This window comes from Gymnoscopelus braueri, assembly GCF_963280865.1.
Source record: "Gymnoscopelus braueri genome assembly, chromosome: 3".
In the NCBI taxonomy this organism is placed as follows: domain Eukaryota; kingdom Metazoa; phylum Chordata; class Actinopteri; order Myctophiformes; family Myctophidae; genus Gymnoscopelus; species Gymnoscopelus braueri.
The window spans coordinates 53,821,976-53,843,839 of NC_137612.1; the positions used below are offsets into that span (position 1 = coordinate 53,821,976).

General features: G+C 41.4%; 1 protein-coding gene across 1 annotated transcript in view; it reads left to right on the forward strand.

The window, feature by feature from the left end:
* adamts9 (ADAM metallopeptidase with thrombospondin type 1 motif, 9) overlaps positions 1-21,864 on the forward strand; it is a 111,509-nt gene that overhangs the window by 84,836 nt on the left and 4,809 nt on the right. The window contains exons 20-27 of the mRNA XM_080423263.1: positions 5,539-5,712; positions 6,656-6,853; positions 7,995-8,133; positions 9,569-9,663; positions 12,183-12,277; positions 14,049-14,182; positions 15,992-16,083; positions 19,866-19,970. Of these exons, the coding sequence (XP_080279389.1) occupies positions 5,539-5,712; positions 6,656-6,853; positions 7,995-8,133; positions 9,569-9,663; positions 12,183-12,277; positions 14,049-14,182; positions 15,992-16,083; positions 19,866-19,970 (1,032 nt within the window). The remainder of the gene's footprint in view (positions 1-5,538; positions 5,713-6,655; positions 6,854-7,994; positions 8,134-9,568; positions 9,664-12,182; positions 12,278-14,048; positions 14,183-15,991; positions 16,084-19,865; positions 19,971-21,864) is intronic.

Genomic DNA, 21,864 nt, shown 5'->3' on the forward strand with positions numbered 1-21,864 from the left:
TTCTTGCCTTGCCAGGGATCCCCCAGAAGAGAACGTTTGTGTTAAAGAAAAAATCAAAATGATCCAAAAACTTCCAAACATTTTCGATATGAAAAAAAATATAATAAAAATTCAAGAATAGCAGATGTACAAGCTTGCAGCGCAGCACAAAGTGACGCGCCGTGAGCTTGTAGATCTGCTATTTTTTAAATAGTCAACGTATAAATAGATATAATGTTTAAAATGATTGTGATGCTGTATTGACACCTTTTGCTGCGGACCCCCTGCAAAATGCGGTGGTTCTCCCACTGATCTGGGGGGGAAACCACTGATCTAGATCAATGGGTGATTCCAGGGGGTCCCCAGCGAAAAGATTGATAGTTAGGAAACCAAATGGTACGATAACTCAGAGTTAAATTAATTCAGAGTTAAATTGATACTGAGGATTTTTTTAGTGCAGATGGGAGACCCCAGAGACCCAACAAAAAAAATCATATGAATCATATGTCCACGACCTAAAATGCATATCAAACTGGACATCCTTGACATTAAAAAGGTTGAGAACGATCGATCTAGACCTTACACAGCCATATAAAGGGAAGGATATATCCTACCAAAAATAATGAGCCTGTCAGACTACCTTTGAAGTAATTGCCTTCCATGCATGCCTTCTCCTTCGACCGTACCGTCAAATATTTTGTGAAGTTGCGGTTTCTAGGAATAAACCGGCTGAAGCGGCATGTTTCTTCCTCGTGTTCAAATGATTTTCAAACTAGGTCAGCAAGCAGCGTGAGTGCGCTTGGAAGGTTTAATTAGTATAGCACCAAGTGCCCTCTGGGCACTCTGCCAAGCACAGCTGGAGGTTAATTAAGACAGTTCACCTGCGGGCGCTAGCTCACAACGTTTTGGGAGTTAAACTGACCATAGCCACTTTATTGACGTTTCCAAGAAGCAGGGGGGAAAAAATAGCTAGGCCAGCAAACAGGCCACTCAGCCCTTATTTTTATACTTTTTTGAGAAGAAATGTAATTATGCTTTCATTGCATTCATTATAGAGGAATTGCATTTAGAGGAAACGTGCCAAAGGAATAAGGCTCACACCAGGGTGAGAATGTTGCGCTGCGTGAGAATCGATATCTCCTCCATCTTCAGTGTTTTTGTACCATTTAAAACGTGGAAGGGTTTTCTATATTTGACCACCCTTTAGTGCAAAGAGTGGCAAAAATCACATTGGATTGTTTCAAACCGGGTCAAAGAGGCAAAAAGCTCCCTAGCAGCCCCTAGAGGCTGTGCTGCTCCATGCACCCAACTGGAAAGTTAAATAAAAAGGAGTGCTTAACCCTTTAAAGGTATCATGACATTCATTTTCACTTTTTTTTTTCCCAATGTTTTATTTGGGGTTTTATGACCTCAATTACACCCAAAAAACCTGAACTTAGAACATTCAGTGGATTTTCTGTGGTCTGGGGTTTTCTGAATAATTAGGCTGAAATGTAATCTGAGCTTGGCCCTTCGACAGTGAGGTCACAGTCGATTAATCCCGCCCACTCTCCTCCTCGCCCCTCCCCTCCCCTATCCTTTCCTTTGGGGGGGCGGAGCAGAGGCGATGATTGACAGGCAAAATCCCTCACCAGCGACACCCGCAGGCAAAGATTTCTTTTTTCATTGCAGTTGAAAAGGCTTTAGAAATGTGAGAGAAAAACACATGCCATGGATCACTGGAATGGAATTTTCACTTAAAACTTTTTGTACACTTTTGAAGGACCAGGACAAAGACTTTGAATGTGGTGTAAAAGTGAATGTCATTAAACCTTTAAGACCGGGATCGAGCATCTGTGTCATTTTAAGATTCCTTTGGGCTATTCAAAAATAGCAGATCTACAAGCTCATAGCGCTGTGAGCCGCGCTATGAGCTTGTAGATCTGTTTTTATTTGTTTTAATCGTGGATTTTTTTTACAAATCTTTGAATATAAATATTATAGCGAACATTTTTTACTAAAATCTGTGCTTCTGGGGGTCCCTGGTACAACGTATTTTGAGGTGGCGGTCTGCGGCCAAATACATATCATTTTGGGGGTCCTTGACATGGAAAAGTTGGAGCACTGCTGATATAGCAACATACTGTTAGGATTTAGAAAAGATTTGTAGGTATGTATTTGGCCGCGGACCCCCATCTCAAAATATTTTGTTCCAGGGACCCCCACAGAAGCAAAGATTTGAGTTAAAAATGTTCGCTTTAAAAATATATATTATTCAAAGATTTGCACAAAATGTTCAAGATTTTTTTTAAATAGCAGATCTACAAGCTCGGTTGTTGATATTTTGGCCTGAGGGGGACACTAGAGGAAAGGTCTTGGTGTCATGCAAATGGTCCTAGGGCATTGGTTCTCAAAGTGGAGTCTGGTCCTTGGGGGGGGGGTTACCAGGGGGTCCCCAGCTAAATTATTTATTATTAGCGTCACAATCATCTTAACCAATTTTAACCATATTGTTGTTATCCTTTTGTTTTTCAAAAATAGTAGACATACAAGCTCACAGTGCGTCACTTTGTGTCGCGCTGTAATGGCAAACCCAAAGTTATTAATAGTCCCAAATCTGGGACAGGCTGACCGACAATCATCACTTATTAGAGCCCCGCCCCTAGTGAGGCTAAAAACACTTCATCAAAAGCGTTCCTCTCCCCAAACTGTTGACTTCAGATTTTGCTTAACATTTCACACGTTTTGTAACTTTCAATTGATACACTTCGGCAGTGGTGGAAAAAGTACTCAAATTGTTTACTCAAGTAAAAGTACCAATACTGCTATATAGTAAAAGTCCAGAATTAAAAGTTTACTTGAGTAAAAGTACAAAAGTATTGGCATCAAAATGTACTTAAAGTACCTAAAGTAAAAGTACTAAAATGTTTGAAAATAGCCTATGTATAAAATACGGCTAAAGTGGTTAATGTATGTTTCATAATATCATCATTTATATCTGAATAGTAACTAGTAACTAAAGTTTTCAAATAATTGTAGTGGAGTAAAAGTACAATATTTGCCTCTGAGATACAGTGGAGTAGAAGTAAAAGTACTGAAAATGGGAAATATTCCAGTAAAGTAAAAATTCCTCAAAAGTGTACTTCAGTACAATGCTTGAGTAAATGTACTTAGTCACTTTACACCACTGCACTTCGGTGTGTGTATAGGAACAAATTGTGAACATGTTCTAATCCACTGCTGCCTCAGTGCTGTGGCTAGATTCCTCGTAAGCAACAGGACTAGTTCACAATAACACTTCCAGGTATTCCACTTGTTTGACAGTGTTCGACATTATAAAGAGTGATGAAGACCAGCTGCCGTAAGCAGTGGAGGAAAGCGACTAAGTACATTTACTTAAGTACGGTACTTAAGTAATTTTGAGGTACTTTTACGTTTACTGGAGTGTTTCCAATTGTTTATACTTTTACTTGTAGCCTACTCCACTACATCTCAGAGGCAAATATTGTACTTTTACTCCACTACAATTATTTGAAAACTTTAGTTAGGCCTACTAGTTACTTTGCAGATTTTGATTATTATCACATAACATACATTACCCACTTCAGCCCTATATACATTTTGGCCATTTGAAAATAGCCAATCTACAAGCTACAAGCGATGCGACACATTGTGAGCTTGTAGATCTGCTATTTTCAAAAGATTTGTATACATTTGGAAACTTGCGAAATGGGACATTCTTCTGCATAAAGTACTTTTGGTACTTTAAATACGTTTTTATACGTTTTTGTACTTTTTACTCAAGCACATTTTTCATTACGGACGTTTACTTGTAACAGAGTACTTCTACACTGCAGTATTGATACTTTTACTTAACAAAAAAAAAGTGAGTACTTTTTCCACCACTGGGCGTGAGCCACATTCGTAATAGAGCGAAGTGTTTATGACGCAGGCAAAAGCCTCTCCACGCTGTGCTCTGAACTGGCCTTACCAACTGTCCTATACTCTAATCGTCAACACACTTGAGTTAGTGCATGAGCCTGGATGTGGCAGGCCCAGGGTTACATCACACAAACATAAACACAACCGCGCTACGGCGCTCTTCACTGACATCAAGAAATCTTTGTTCCAAATCCGACTCCAAACTACAAAAGGTCAACAGCAGTGGTGGAAAAAGTACTCACTTGAGTAAAAGTATCAATACTGCAATGTAGAAATACTCTGTTAAGTAAAAGTCCAGAATTCAGACTTTAAAAAAAACGTATGACAATCTTTTGAAAATAGCCGATCAAAAGCTCACAATGCGTCGCATCGCGACGCATTGTGAGCTTGTAGATCGGCTATTTTCAAATGTACGAAATGTATAGGGTGGAAGTGTGTTTTGTAATAATAATCAAAAACAAAAAAGTAACTAGTAACTAAAGTTTTCAAATAATTGTAGTGGAGAAAAAGTACAATATTTGCCTCTGAGATGTAGTGGAGTAGAAGTGAAAGTATTGAAAATTAGAAATACTCCAGTAAAGTACACATACCTCAAAATTGTACTTAAGTGCAGTACTTAAGTAAATGTACTTAGTTACTTTCCACCACTGGTCAACAGTGACACGGAGCGTTCCCGAAGCTTCAAAAACGCTTGTCTTTACTTGGTCAGGTCACGTGTTCTTCTCTCCATGTTCTTATCTCCCGTTTTGACATCATTCGTCCACGTTCTCACTCGCTGATGGTTTACAGATCGCTAAGAAGAGGCTTTCCAGTGAGAGAAGGAAAAACAAGACAGGGTCTAATATTGGCATACGGCCTATAATATCATGTGCATTATTTGGGTTTTGAAAAGTAAAAATGTTCAAAAATAGAAAACATGAAAGAAAATTCAAGGAGTTACTTCCTTGGCCTACTGGCAGCATGCACAAGAAATGTTGCGCTGATCGTTTGCAAGATTAGCAGATAGATTAATCAGATCAGAAAGACTGAGGCACTGTCAAAATAAATAGATCTCAAAGACAAAGATTTCAGGGTCTTTATCAGTGGTGTAAAGTAACTAGGTACATGTACCCAAATACTGCACCTAAGTAAAATGTTGAGGTATTTGTACTTAACTTGAATATTTCCAATTTCCAATACTTCTACTCCACTACATCTCAGAGGCAAATATTGTACTTTTACTCCACTACAATTATTTGACAACTTTAGTTACTAGTTACTTTGTAGATTTTGATTATTTCTTACAATACATACATTAACCACTTCAGCCCTATACGCCTATACATTTCGGCCTTTTGAAAATAGCAGATCTACAAGCTCACAATGCGTCGCATCGTGACGCATTGTGAGCTTGTAGATCGGTTATATAGAGCTTAAGTGGTTAATGTATGTTTCGTGATAATAATCAAAATCTACAAAGTAACTAACTAGAGTTTTCAAACACATCTAGTGGAGTAAAAGTACAATATTTGGATCCGAGATGTAGTGGAGTAGAAGTAAAAGTATTGGAAAAATTGGAAGTTGCACTTAAGTACAGTACTAGAGTAAATGTACTTAGTTACTTTACACCACTGCCTATGCCTATATGCCAACCTCCAGTGCAGTAAGTCGTGCGGGACGGGCCAGCGGCAGCGGGAGCTGCAGTGTGTGGACCGGGACGAGGACGAGGTGCACGAGGCCTACTGCGTGAACCAGATCAGGCCTCCTGACCTCCAGGAGAGCTGTAACAGCCACGCCTGTGAGTTCATCTGGATCACCGGGGACTGGGCCCAGGTGAGAGACGTTTTGTTTTAACCCATTCAATCCAGGGGACGCAGTCATTTTTAGATTTCTTTGGCTATTCGTGAACATTTTTGCAAATCTTTGAATATATTTTTCTTAAAGCGAACATTTGTAACAAAATGTTTTGCTTCTGTCACAAGTAAAAGTCCGGAATTCAAAATGTACTTGAGTAAAAGTACAAAAGCATTGGCACCAAAATGTACTTAAAGTACCAAAAGTAAAAGCACTCATTATGCAGAATGTCCCATTTAAAGTTTTCAAATGTATAAAAATCTTTTGATCTACAAAAAAACCTAAAGAGCTGAAGTTTAGGTCCTAAACAAACTAACCTCACAGACCTCAACAGTAAATGTGCTTTAATGCATTGGTTCTCAAAGTGGGGTCCGGGGACCCCCAGGGGTCCTTGGGGGAGTTCCAGGGGGTCCCCAGCTAAATGATGGATAGGAACCAAATGGACCCATATGGGTCTGTAACTCTGAGAGTGTAACAAATGGAACCAAATGGACCCTAACGGGTTCCATTGTTACATTAACATTGATTTTACAATGTAAATTGGGGGCCCAGAGATATAAATGCCATTAAATGGGGGTCCGTGGCATAATAATGCATGTCAAACTGGGGGTCCTTGTAATGAAAATGGTTGAGAATCACTGCTAGAGCCGTACAAATCTTCTCTTATGGGGGTCCTTTGGCATATCTTTTCAAATGGGGGTCCGCGGGCTAACAAGTGACAATGTCACTTGACATGACAAAGTGACAAGGTCCCTTGACATGAAAAAGTTTGGGGTTTTGCTTTTGGGGTTTGGGGTTGCTATGCCATTTGCAACGGTCTCGCTCATAATAATTCCAAAGACCAAGTCACGTGTGGCTAAACCCCTCTGTCACATCTGTTGTTTCTGCCCTCACTCTCTCTCTCTCTCTCTCCCTCACACAGTGCTCGGTCACCTGTGGGCCCGGCTACCGCCGGCGCCTGGTCTCCTGCAGCGAGGTGCACGCCGGGAATGACAACTACGAGTACGGCCATCAGTCTTCGTCCGACTGCCCCGGAACCCCTCCCGAGAGCTACACGCCGTGTAGCCTGGAGCCGTGCCAGCTCCCCCCGCAGGGGTGGAGGGTCGGAATCTGGGGGCCGGTGAGAGTGTAGTGTATATGTGGCTCCTCCTCCTCCTCCCGTTATGAAATCTCATTTTGTATCGTTGCTGTCAGTGCAGAAACCTCTTATCTTCCATGTTCTATTTTTTGTGTTTTTTTTTCGTGAATTAGTGCCCTACTTGATCATACTACATCAGCCAGTGGTGTAAAGTAACTAAGTACATTTACTAGTACTGTACTTATATACAATTTTGAGGTACTTTTGCTTTACTGGAGTATTTCCAATTGTCTATACTTTTACTTCTACTCCACTACATCTCAGAGGCAAATATTGTACTTACCTAGGCTACCTAGGCTATTTGAAAATAGCCGATCTACAAGCTCACAACACGTCGCACCGCGACGTGTTGTGAGCTTGTAGATCTGCTTTTTTCAAACATTTTAGTACTTTTACTTTTGGTACCTTAAGCACATTTGGATACCAATACTTTTGTACTTTTACTTAAGTAAATTTTGAATTCTGGACTTTTACCTGTAATAGAGTACTTCTACATTGCAGTATTGATACTTTTCCTTAAGTAAAACATTTGAGTACTTTTTCCACCACTGACTACAGTGTCACACAAAAAGCATCAAAAGTAGACGATTTATAAAAAGTTTGTATGCAATGAATAATGGCCATTTATGTGGAACGCATAACACATTTATTTCAATGCACTGGACATTAGACATTGTAGCCTACATACAGGCATAACTTAAAGGGATAGTTCACCCAAAATATATATTTTTTCCCATCGATTAGTCACCCCATGGAGACTTGAATTAATGGATGTTTTTGTTGTTTTTGTCGCATTCCTAAGCCAATTCCGGTAGGAGACACAAAGGAGACTCTTTGTGTCTCCTACCGGAACCGCTGCCGGTCATCAAATTATTGGCTTCGGAATGCAACAAAAACAAAAAAAAATCCATGAATTCAAGTCTCCATGGGGTGACTAATCGATCATTTTGGGGGTGAACTATCCCTTTAAATCAACGTTTTAGTTGTTTTTCTTAGTGATTTCGGTCAGTTGCACGCTGTGCTGCATGCTTTCACACGTCAAGAGTCAAATCTGGGTCCTTTGGGTCAAACTTCGATCCACATTTCTCCTCATCCTCCTCTCGTTGTTGTGGTCCCTCCACAGTGCTCGGTGAGCTGTGGAGAGGGAGTGATGGAGAGGACGGTGCAGTGTGTCACGGCCGACGGTCAGGACGACGGCAGCAGTCTGTGCGCCGCCGAGGTCACGACGCCAGAGGCCAGGAAAGCCTGCAGCAACCCCAGCTGTGAGTACACACACACACACACACACACACACACACACACACACACATCACGGACCGGAACCGCGCCGCCTGGCCAATGCTCCCAAACACAGCCACATGTATCCTGCCCCACCGGCTGAGGACACATGCAAAAAGTGCGATAACCTTCTTCTCGTCTCCTGTGAAGCCCAAGTTGAAGTATTTGTGGATTTGGGGGCATTAGAAGGCCAATATTAGTCACCAGATAAGGACGGTTGTTTTCAATTAATGGTTAAAATGGAGTTTGAAGTTACAATGGGTTTATTCATTTTTTCCTTATCAACGTTCATTTTCTCTGATTCAATATAGAAGTTTGCTGCATGTGACTGAACTGCAATAATGAGTGTATGTGGTTCACGTTTGTGTTTCTCTGTAAATGGTGCATTCATATAGCTTTATCCAAAGCGCATTACAATGTGCGTTAGATTACATTCACCCATTCACACATCCATTCACACACCCATTCACACACAGATGGCAGAGGAAACCATGCAAGGCTCCAACCTGCTCAGCGGAAGCAGTTAGGGGTTCAGTGTCATGCTCAAGGACACTTCGACACTTAACACAAGGGGGAGGCCGGGATAAAACCGGAAACCCTCCGATTCCCAAGCGGCCACTATACCTCCTGAGCCTGTCTGTCTGTCTGTCTGTCTGTCTGTCTGTCTGTCTGTCTGTCTGTCTGTCTGTCTGTCTGTCTGTCTGTCTGTCTGTCTGTCTGTCTGTCTGTCTGACTGTCTGTCTGTCTGTCTGTCTGTCTGTCTGTCTGTCTGTCTGTCTGTCTGTCTGTCTGTCTGTCTGTCTGTCTGTCTGTCTGTCTGACTGTCTGTCTGTCTGTCTGTCTGTCTGTCTGTCTGTCTGTCTGTCTGTGCGTGCGTGCGTGCATGCGTGCGTACGTGCGTGCGTACGTGCGTGCGTGTGCATTTGCGGTGGTGTAAAGTAACTAAGTAGATTTACACAAGTACTGTACTTAAGTACAATTTTGAGGTACTTTCACTTTACCGGAGTATTTCTAATTGTCTATACTTTTACTTCTACTCCACTACATCTCAGAGGCAAATATTGTACTTTTACTCTACTACAATGATTTGAAAACTTTAGTTACTATAGTTACTTTGTAGATTTGGATTTTTATTACAAAACATACATTAACCACTTCAGCCCTAAATATATTTCGGACATTTGAAAATAGCTGATCTACAAGCTCACAATGCGTTGCATCGCGACGCATTGTGAGCTTGTAGATCAGCTATTTTCAAAATAACTAAAATAACTTTTGAAATGTTATGCATTTGAAACGAGTACTTTTCCCACCACGGTGCATTTGTGCGTGGGTGCTGGTGTAACCATGTATCTCTCTATCTATGTGGAACCTTTGCATTGACAGTCCTGTTTAGCTCCACTATGTGTTGTCTGGCAGGTCATTTGCCTGGCAGCTGTGAAGACGTCCAGCGTATGAACACCCACGTCCCGGACGGACACTACTTCCTCAACGTTCATGGAAAAGCACTCAAGGTAAGATTACCAGTGGAGGACATGGTCAGTGGTGTAAAGTAACTACGTACATTTACTCAAGTACTGTACTTAAAGGTAGGGTAAGTGATTTTCTTCGGTTAAAATAAGTGTTAAATAGCTTTGTATTCTGATAGTACTCATTGCTATAGAGTGTTTGTTCAGTAAAAGGAGTCTCCTTGTCTCTCCAGCTCTTTATCACACACACCGCCAAAGGGGAGAATTCTCCCCTTTTCAGTCAATGGTCTGAACCGCCAAAGGGGAGAATTCTCCCCTTTTAATTATTTTTCTTTTATTCTGTTTTTGAATTCCTAAAAAGTTTCTCTAATTTTTGAGTATAAATTTATAACCCTAACCCTAACGAATTAATAAATAAAAAAAAATCCATTCACTTCAATGTTAAAAAATAAACGGACAAATAATTCACATTGTTTCTATAAAAAAAATTATAAAAACCCTGGCAGTGGGTGATTTTATTATGAAAAAACTTTGGCGGTGAATGTAGAAAATGCATTTTCGTTTCAGTTTCAGTTTCATTTCCAATTTTATCCAATCAGGATAGAGAACTCAATCAGGATATAGATTAAACAAGTGAAATTGGAAGTGATGACACTAAGAAATGAGCAGGCAAAATTGGAACGGAAACACTATAAAAATGAAGCTTAAAAATGGGTACTTTCTCCTGATTGGCTGAGATTTTGACACCTACCGGAAAATGTATTTTCTGTTTATTAAAGAGCTGGAGAGACAGGGAGACTCCTGTTACTGAACAAACACTCTATAGCAATGATTACCATCAGAATATAGAGCTTTAACCTTTTAACAAAACACTTTTTGTTTTAACCAAAAAATATCACTTACCCTACCTTTAAAGATGGAGTGCCATGATATTTTTCAACCCTAAAACCTGATCATAAGGTATTATTATTATGTAAGGATTTTTTTCAACAAAAAAAAGTGTACAGTAAGTGTTAAAATGTTGTTTGTATGTAGACACACCCACCAGTGCATTAAGTATACCTGGTTCTCACCTTAGCACCTCCTCCACCACCTTAGCACCTCCCACCTGTCCTAGTCCCTCCTCCTCCTCATGCCCACACCTGTTGTGTTATGATAATGAGGGGGAGGGTGTGGGCTTTGTGATGTCACTAAAGTGCTGTTTCTCTATTGGCACGTTTGACCCTCAAGGTTTCAGCCTCCAGGAAGAAACTCCAAATAGTCAGAGAAGACATAAAACACCATAAAAACACCACCGGGGGGCTTAATGAAGTTCTATCAACCTCATAGACACATGAAAAACAGAAAAAGTGCAAAAACATGGCACCACCTCTTTAAGTACAATTTTGAGGTACTTTTACCTTACTGGAGTATTTCCAATTGTCTATACTTTTACTTCTACTCCACTACACCTCAGAGGCAAATATTGTACTTTTTACTCCACTACAATTATTTGAACTTTAGTTACTATTTACTTTGTAGATATAAATTATTACATTATAAAACATACATTAACCACTTTTGCCTTATTTTATACCTAGACTATTTGAAAATAGCAGATCTACAAGCTCACAACGCGTCGCGGCATGTTGTGAGCTTGTAGATCTGCTATTTTCAAACATTTTAGTACTTTTACTTTTGAGTACATTTTGATACCAATACTTTTGTACTTTCAAGTACATTTTTAATTCCGGACTTTTACTTGTAACAGAGTACTTCTACATTGCAGTATTGATACCTTTACTTAAGTAAAACATTTACTTTTTTCATCGCTGGACATGGTATATAGGCTACACAAATACTCAAGTATTCACCTGCTATTTTTACTATATTTGAAATACGGCCTACAGTACAGGACTCAAGTAAATGTACTTAGTTACTGTCCAGTGTCCACCACTGAATACTATAGGATTGTAATACCAGACAAACGTGACTTATGGAGACATTTTCTGGTCTCCTTGAGGGAAAGAGTAATTTTCATGGCTATGAAAGGTTTGTAGTTCTGGGCAGAGTTCCATAAAGCATTAAATAGCTTATTTAACGTTGATCTGCCTTTGCATTTTTCCATATTATTTCCCGGTAAGGGGACCTGATGATTTATTTGGCATCTTATCATCTGCGTGTAGAAAAGTCTTTACAAGGCGTTGGTTGCTTCCCAATGCCCCCACTATACAGGAATTGATAAATAGATAAATTATACTCTATGTTATGGAAAGGATTACTTTCTCTCTCCAACTTCAGTTTACGTCTATTAAATTCTCGTCTAATTGTGACAATTATGTATTATTACTCATGTAAACTACATGAATTCACAAATGTGTTTGTTTTTATTATCTCAAGTTTTCTGATGGCAAATATTGTTGTTTTATGTATACATTTTATTTCTCTCAATTGTTTTTCTTATTTAATTTTTCTAAATATAAAATCTGTGGACAACAGAAGAAGGGTTAATTGTAAAACTGTAAATCTCACGCCTAAATGCCAGATATACAGTGTGTGTATAATATATACCTCGTCGTCCACAGGTGTACTGTGCAGGAATGCAGACAGAGAGGCCGCTGGAGTACATCACCTTGACCACCGGGGAGAGAGAGAACTTCTCCGAGGTCTTTGGCTTTAGGTAAACTGCAAATAAGACAACAATGTGAGTCCCTCGTTCTGCGTTCTACGAGGCGCAGCGTTTGGGTTGGTCCGGCAAGCACGCCGATGATAACCCTAATAAAATCCTGTGGTACGGTATGTGATGCCCCATCCTATATTAGCGTATTCGCTGCCAGACTTATTTCTGGTTGTGTTTGCCCACTGCCAGCGATTTTTGTTTTTTTGTACCTTTTCAACTGGTCACAGAAAATGTATATCCATTATGATCGCTCGTCCGGCCGTTTGTAAACACACACGGTATCAGTGTGTGTCGCCCAGAGAAAAAAACATTCCAACCGCGACGGCCCCTTGCCTTGTAACAGCATGTTGAAAATAGCATGTCTCGCGAAATGCAGGGCAAAAGTGGGGCAGGGCCCCGATAGAGGCCCCCGGGTGCCACAGGCGCACCGTCATTGGCCCTGGGGGCCACAGGCACACAGTTGCTCCAATTTGCACCAAACGTGGCACAAACACTGTTCAGGGGTCTGGTGTGAGAATAGTCACACCAGGGGCCATGTGTGGCCCCCCCATGGGCCCCCATCGAGGGCCCAATCCACACAGAACTTGGCACAAACACTGTTCAGGGGTCTGCCATGACATTACTCACACCAGGGGCCATATCAGGGAACCTAAAAACCTAAATTGCACACATATGGGGCGTTACAGCAGTGTTTATCACTTCAAATGGCCATAACTCGGTGACCATTGTTCTGATCAACACAATATAGGACTGGTCTAATCTAGTTATTTTAAAATATTGTAGGATATGCAATGTGCATGTTTAAGAGAATCTTATAATAGAATCTTATAAGATTATCCTGTAGTCTTTGATGCTACCACATTTCCAAATCGTTTAAGATTTGAGTCCAGCATAAAGGACGATTTCACCCATTCTCGGGTGGCGGCCATAGCGGCCATAGCTGAGTGGTTAGTGAGCCCGCCTAGGGAGCCAGAGGCCCTGGTTGCCCCAGGTACGATTCCAGGCCAGGCCAGCATATGTGTCGATGAAATGAAATTTGTCCCTGAGCAAGACTCTTAACCCCTAATTGCTCACAGGCCCTCATTGGAAACAAGCCCGCAAGGACTTTCATGAACGTCCTGTTAAAAGGATTTATCCTTATCCTCAACCTTATCTTCATATAATTGGTCCTCAATAATGTTCATTATAAGATGTCCCCATTTCTATCTACTCACTCTGTCTCAGAGGAGGGACAGCTCTGAAACCTGCCTACCAGTGACATCATCAGTAGGCAGGTTTGGTCATTTCAAACTAGATTTCAAACTTCTTCTTTTACTAAGGGATCCCCAGAAAAAAAATCATATAGCTTCACAATCATTTTAACCACTTTAACCATATTTTATATGTTGGCTATTCAAAAATAGCGGACGTACAAGCTCATAGCGCGTCTCTTCGTGCCACACTATGAGCTTGAGCTTATACATCTGCAATTTTTTTGAAAGATTTAGATTTTTTTTGCAAGGCGAGCAAAGGCGATGATTGACAGGGAATATCCCTCAACAGCGACACCCGCAGGCAAATCGTTTTTTTTTTTTTATTGCAGCTCAAAAGGCCTTAGAACGCAGAGAGAAAAAAACCTGCCATGGCTCACTGGGGTGGATCTTTCAGTTAAAACCTTTTAGCATACACGTTTGAAGGACCGTGATGAAGACTTTTAATGTTTTTTAAACCAGCTTGTCATGATGAAAACCTTTAACTGTTGCACCCCCCCCCCCCTCCTCCTCTTCTCCAGGCTTCTGGACCCCAACCAGTGCCCGGCTAACGGCTCCAGGCGGGAGGACTGTGAGTGTCGCAGGGACTACACCGCGGCAGGACTGTCCACCTTCTCCAAGGTCCGCCTGGACCTCAGCAAGATGCACATCATCAGTGAGTGTGTCGCAGGGGGGGGGGCGTCATTTAGGGCCTCACGTGTGTTTTCAATGGAAATTATGTCCAACATCCTAAACGCCATCTTGAATTTTACAATAACTAATGAACCCATTCAATCAAGGAACGCATCTCGGTCATTTTAGAATTCATTGGCTATTCAAAAATAGCAGATCTACAAGCTCATAGCGCGGCACCGAGTGCCGCGCTATGAGCTTGTAGTCGTGAAAATCGTGAAAATGTGTGCAAATCTTTGAATGTATATTTTTTTAAGCGAACATTTGTAATTGAAATCTTTGCTTCTGGAGGGGTCCCTGGAACTAAATATTTTACAAATGTTCGCTTTAAAAATATATATATTTAAAGATTTGCGCATATTGTCACACGTTTAAAAAAATAATGCAGATCTACAAGCTCGTAGCGCGGCACTCGGTGCTGTGCTACGATCAATTACCATAATTTGGGTGCAACCATATACTGACACATCTAATATTGGGAGTTTCTGCAAACAGACCACTAGGGGGCCAGCCCAACTTGCTATGTTGTTTTGTAAACCTTATGCAAAAATCTAAAACGTGTCACCAAGTGCCGAAACTTTATGAATTCCCTGCCAGCTATATGGTTAAAACGTTGGGTTGGAATTAAGAGTTAAACATGATTTTTACGTAGTTGCAAGCCAGTGTCGTGCACAGAAAAATAGCTGTAGATCTGCTATTTTCCGGCTTAAGTCTTATGGATTAAACGCCCACACTTTAAAAAAATGGCAATCACAAAATCGCTATCCTAAAATGTTGATGATCTCACAAGTATAGTAATACAAACGTGTGTGTGTGTGTGTGTGTGTGTGTGTGTGTGTGTGTGTGTGTGTGTGTGTGTGTGCATTCCCTTGCAAATTGAGGTACATGAAGTCACGGTTCATAATTAGGGTGCGGCTCACGTACAGTACACACACACACGCGCGCGCACACGCGCGCACACACACACACACACACACACACACACACACACACACACACACACACACACACACACACACACACACACACACACAACACACACACACACAAACACACACACACACAGCCTCAGTAGCAGGCCCATGCAGGTATTAATTACAGCCGGTGCTACATCATCACTCTCACTAAATCACATTGGAATCGCCACTTAAAGCCCGTTCCTGGAGAGCCTCTCATCACCGCTTAATTAACGTCCGCGCTCACAAGGGTTAATGGGTTCAAGATGTCTTCAAGGATCGTTTAGGCAACACACGATTAGAAGGCTTTGAGGGGATTTAGACAGAATTGCGCTAAGTAGACGGTATTCTTTCTACTGATATTGCCTTCTCGGGTTGACCCTAAAAATAAGAACGGATTTAGCTTTCAAATCACAGTGCAGTCATCATTACGGACGATGCAAGCTGTTATTATGCCGAGTTTATTTGTCCATTCTCCGTGGTGGAAAAAGTGCTTTTTTCAAATGGCCGAAATGTATATAGGGCTGAAGTGGGTAATGTATGTTTTGTAATAATAATCAAAATTAAGTAACTAGTAACTAGTAACTAGTAACTAGTAACTAGTAACTAGTAACTAGTGACTAAGTAACTAGCAACTAAAGTTTCCAAATTAATATAGTGGCGTAATAGTACAATATATGCCTCTGAGATGTAGTGGAGTAGAAGTAAAATTACCAAAAATTGGAAATACTCCAGTAAAGTAAAAAATACCTTAGAATTGTACTTAAGTACAGTACTTGAGTAAATGTACTTAGTTACTTTCCACCACTGATCTTTTCTCTCCCTTGACATTTTAGCTACAGACTGGCAGTTTGCGTTTACCCGCGAAGGCAACAGGGTTCCCTACGCCACGGCTGGAGACTGCTACAGCGCCGCCCGCTGTCCACAGGTGAGCACTGCAGGAACCTTTTTTGATATTCCACAGAACCTACAGAATCTACAAGCTCTGTAGATCTGCTATTTTCAAATAAATCTGTTGAACAAAATGTGAACATTTTGGAATATTTTTATTTAAAACATTATATCAACACAAATCTTGTATGGGGGTCCCTGGCACAACATATTTTCAGATGGTGGGGACAAAATGCTGTTTGGCAGAAACCAGCTAACTCCATTTTGACGCTTTTGCATTTTTTTTCCATAAATCAGGGCCATTGAACACCCTTTACGTCTGTGTGTTGGTAAAGAAAATATTGAACCAATGAAAAGCATTAAAAAGTGCTTCTGACAAAACCAGCTAACTCCATTGGATCCTCAAACTTTCTGCCAAACCAGCTAACTCCACCGGAGTTATCTGGTTTTGCTGACTCCAGGCTCCACCCCCTTTTGACCTCCTACCTCATTGTGAGCTTGGAGGTCCATTCAGCTGTTCTTATCAATGATGAACAAAAACCTCCTAACTCCACTTCTTTTCATTTCCTGAAAAATGAACATTTTGGAGTTAGCTGGTTTCTGCCAGACAGCAGAGATTTATTAAATCTGGCGGTCCTTGACATGAAAAGGTTTGAGAACCTACCGGCCAAAAGCAGTAGTTCTCGAACTTTTCCGTGCCAAGGACCCCATTATGTATTTGGCCACGGATTCTACTATCTGAAAAGGTTTTGAGTCCAGGGAGTCCAGGGACCCCCAGAAAAGAAGATTTTTGTAAAAGAAAATGATTAAAAATGTTCCAAACATTTTTGAGATTTCAAAAAAAGAAAAAAGAAAAGAAAAGATAGCAGATGTACAAATACATAATCTGCTATTTTCAAACAGCCAAAGTATAAAATATGCATAAAGCGGTTAAAGTGATCGTAATTTCACTGGGGACCCCCTGGAACCTCCCCAAGGACCCCTGGGGGACCCCACTTTGAGAACCAATGGCCTAAAGAGATATGGAATGAATATAGGTCAAATGCACTGTATAGTCCTTATTGCTGCTTGGCTGTCCTCGTGTGCCTCCATATGAGCGGTTCCCACACTCCTCCCACACACTCCTCCTGGTTTCCATTCCCTGAGCGTTCCCAATCTGCTGCCCAGATGACCTGCGTCTCCTAAGCGCTGACATGCAGACTGCGGCGCGGCCAACCGCCAGGGAAAGCCAGTAAAACCCTCAGGGAATGAGAAAAAGCTCCAGACATCCTTTCACCTACTTTCTTTTTTTCCCCCTTTCTTTTGTCACACTCACTCTCCTCCACATCGCTTCCAAATCACTCGAGGAGAGCTGGCTGAAACCCATGACGCTGTGCTGCTTACCATCACGAATGTATCTTTACTCTATTAAGACCTGGAACGCATCTTTGTCATTTTAAGATTTCTTTGGCTATTCAATAGCAGATATACAAGCTCATAGCAGATCTGTTATTTCTTTGAAACATTTGTGCAAATCTTTAGAATGTATGTGTTTTTCAAAGCAAACATTTATAACTCAAATCTTTGCTTCTGGGGATTCTACAAAATGTCTTCTAAATCCTAACAGTTTTAGTTTTTTTTAAACGTATGTTGCTATAATATCAGAGGTTCGCAAACCTTTTCACGTCAAGGACCACCCGAGGGCAGAAACCTCGTAAATTCATGTTTCAATTAATGCCCTACTTTGTCATACTACAGTGTCACACAAAAGTAGCAAAGAATAGGCAATATGGCTCTATGCACAGCAGCCATATTGTGAAGACATGCACAGGTGTTACCAATGATACTAATGAAGGCTCTGTTCCACTTTGGGTAGCACAGTGGTTCTCAAATGTTTCAATTTCCACGACCCCCGTAACTCTGAGAGTGTTCGAGTTACACACCCGTAAGGGTCCATTTGAAACCCCCTCAAGGAACCATGAGGGTACCTGGACCCAATTTTGTTCCCCACTGGTGTAGCAGAGTTTCCAGTGAGTCAACATGCACAATATCAGCACCCTGACTCTGTTTGACTAACCTCGCGTCACCAGTCTTTCCACCTCAGAGGAAAGCCTGGTCTGCGTTACTAAAGACCCATATGATCCGGTCTAGGCCACGCCTACTGAAAAAAAAATGAAAAAAGAATCCTCTTTCCGGATTGTCGCGATCCGGTTTTGCGGTGCCGCTTTGTTTTGGTTCCCCAATCCCTATTTAAATGGAATAGAATTTCCCCGTGGGATAATATGGATAATACAGACGCTAAATAGTCTCCGGAAAGTACACTCACATTTATATTTAAAAAATAAGCTAAACTAAGCGCATCAAGGATTTTATTAGGACGGACCTATTTTGGGGTGAGACGTCTTTCCGGTTTGTCGCGATCCGGTCGCTGATGACGTGGATGACGTAGAGCTCCCAACCGGATCATATACCCGAAAAGGAATGCTGCCCAGGCTACTGTTTGACCAGAATGGAACAGAGCCTTCATTAGTATCATGAGTAACACCTGTGAATGTCTTCACAATATGGCTGCTGTGCATAGAGCCTATTTGCAAACTAGCGTGTCGCGTTGTGAGCTTGCTAGTTTTTAAGTGAAAGCATGGTTACTATACGTGTATCGAGGGATTATGGGATATGCAAAAGGGATATGCAAAACGGCAAAATATCGTATCGTTTGACTTTGTATCGTATCGAATTGTTCTGCAATGCAAATAATCTATTTTATCGATACTACTGTAAAAACCCTGCTCTATCCATACATTTCACACAGATTAATTATCTATTTTAAATCATTGAATCGTATCGTATCACCATGAATGACTCAATATCGTCCATGTGTCGTATTGTCAACCATGTATTGTGATCAGGGTTGCCAGATCTGCTTATTATAATTTCCCCGCAAGATTTTGTTTGAAAATAGCCGATCTACAAGCTCACAACGCGTCGCATCGCGACGCGTTGTGAGCTTGTCGCGTTGTGAGCTTGTAGATCGGCTATTTTCAAATAGCTGATGTATATGTTAAAGTGCTCATGTGGCTCATAATCGCTTCTTTTGGGCTGGTTTTCCTAGACCTGGTTGCTTGTTTCCCTCACAGAATCTGGCAACACTGATGGTGATGCGTATTGTATCGCTGTTCAAATGTATCGTTACACCCCTAATGGTTACGTGTGTCCGTGGGTCTAATAAATATTTAACCAATGTTTTAACAAAAGCTTGTGACTGAATAATAACTACTGTGGCTCCACTGCAACACAGGTTCTTTTTTTTTATTTTTTTACATTTCCTGAAGAGAACACATTTTGGAGATACAAGCGTTCCACCCGACAGAAACAATATCTTCTTTTGAACTGGAAATGATTATGTGACTGGAATGTTCTGCTTGACCCTTTAGGTTCCAGTGGTGGAAAGTAACCAAGCACATTTACTCAAGTACTGTACTACAATTTTGAGTATTGTTTTTTACTTTGCTGGAGTACTTCCAATTTTCTGTAATTTTACTTCTACTTTACTACATCTTAAAGGCAAACATTTTACTTTTACTCGACTAGTTACTTTATAGATTTTGATTATTATTACAAAACCACTTCAGACCTACATAATATACTTTGGCAATTAGAAAATAGCAGATCTACAAGCTCAAAGGATTTCCCTCTCCCTCTCTCTCTCTCTCTCTCTCTCTCTCTCTCTCCCCCCCTCTCTCTCTCCCTCTCCCTCTCCCTCTCCCTCTCCCTCTCTCTCTCTCTCTCTCTCTCTCTCTCTCTCTCTCTCTCTCTCTCTCTCTCTCTCTCTCTCTCTATCAGGGGCGTTTCAGGATCAACCTCTCAGAAACAGGCCTCCAGGTGGCTGAGGAGACCAAGTGGATCTCCCAGGGGAACTATGCAGTGGCAGACGTCCACACGTCACAGGTACCTGTAAACTGCAAAGGAACATGTTGTCCTCCGTGGATATTGATTGTCTGCAAATGTCACAATTTGTATCGCCTTTGTACAGTGGTGGAAAGTAACTAAGTACATTTACTTAAGTACTGTACTGTACTGTGTTGTAAAGTATACAAATACCTTACCCATAAGGTATTTGTATACTTTACTTGAGTATTTCCAAGTTCCAATACTTTTACTTTTACTCCACTACATTTATTATATAAAACATACATTAACCACTTCAGCCCTATATACATTTCGGCCATTTGAAAATAGGCTCAGTCACTATTTCCCCTCCGCGCCATTTATCAATCTCAACTCACTGTCAATTCCAACCTCTGGCATGTTCTGTCACAGCTGTTCCCAAGCTTTTCTGGATCAGGGCCCACTTGAAAATCTTCAAAGCGTCCACGGCCCACCCATCTGACCACTTACCACGGGCTCAGATGGAGATGCGTGGGCCACGTGCATTCGTGCCGTGCTGCGATCTTGTGCATCTGCTATTTCCGAACATTTCTGAAAAATATTTTCAGATGGGGGGTCCACGGATAAATGCATATCATTGTGGGGGTCCTTGGCACGATCTTATAAACACAATTGACCCGAGGAATTGACACTCTCCCTTCTGCTGATTATAGGAAAATTAGAATCACAGAGAAGCGTTGAGAATTAGAAGAGAGGGGCACATTTGAATGTTGTGCCGTTGTGCGCCCCGGCCGACTCCCAACATGTCTATTGCAGGCGTGCTCTACCAAACGAATTTGGCATAGCGGGTGGTTTTAGAATCCGCTATGCGCTTTCCCAAACGTGTGTGGGCAAGATAGCAATTTTGGGGATAATGCAACAACACGCCCGCGGGCACACCTCCAGGCGCAAATAACGGAGTCGGCATAATGAATAGCGGAGTATAGCGGCTGCAAGATACCGTTTTTAGGGACAGTGCCAGCTCCCTTATCCGTAATTCACGGGTATAGCGGGCAGCGGGTGCGGGTAAATCAGTGGCAAGAATGGAGCCCTTAGTGTTTTGCCAATTATCTGGGGGGCCACTTGCAATGTCCTCGTGATCCACCAATGGGCCCCGGCCCCACAGGCTGGGAGCCGTTGTTCTATCACACACACACACACACACACACACACACACACACACACACACACACACACACACACACACACACACACACACACACACACGCCTGTCCTCTTGGTTCCAGTCAGGCTGGCTGCCTGGGCACGGACCCAAGTGTGGCTCCGCGTCCCTCCCAATAAGCCCCTCTGGCTCCTCAAGTACCTGCTGAGAGAGAGGAGTCCTTACTGGTACAGCTGCTCTTCTCAAGCGCTCCCTTCCTGCCTTTTTGAAATGGAGATCAAACCGGGACGAGTGCTTTTTTGGCAAGGAATATAAAAGGAAGGGTGGGTGGGTACAGGAGGGTGGGGAGGGGGGGGGGAGGGGAGGGGGGGTTGGCAAAAAAGTGTTCACAGTCTGAAATCCATGGTCAGAGAGCCAGTGGTGGGCACTTGAAGCTTACTGCTTAACCCATTCAATCCGGTGAACGCATCTCTGTCATTTTTAGATTTCTGTGGCTATATTCAAAAATAGCAGATCTACAAGCTCATAGCGCGGCACCGCGCTATGAGCTTGTAGATCTGCTATTTTTTTAGGGGATTTTTTTTTTGAAAATGTGTGCAAATCTTTTAATGTATATATATATATATATATATATATATATATATATATATATTATTATTTTTTTATATTTTTTTATATACTTTATTGCAGGTTCGTACATTACATTTCATTTTATTGATTTCATTATCTTACAAGTTCTCTTTACTAATTAATCCTGCATCATTTTTATTTTTATTTTTAAATACATATACA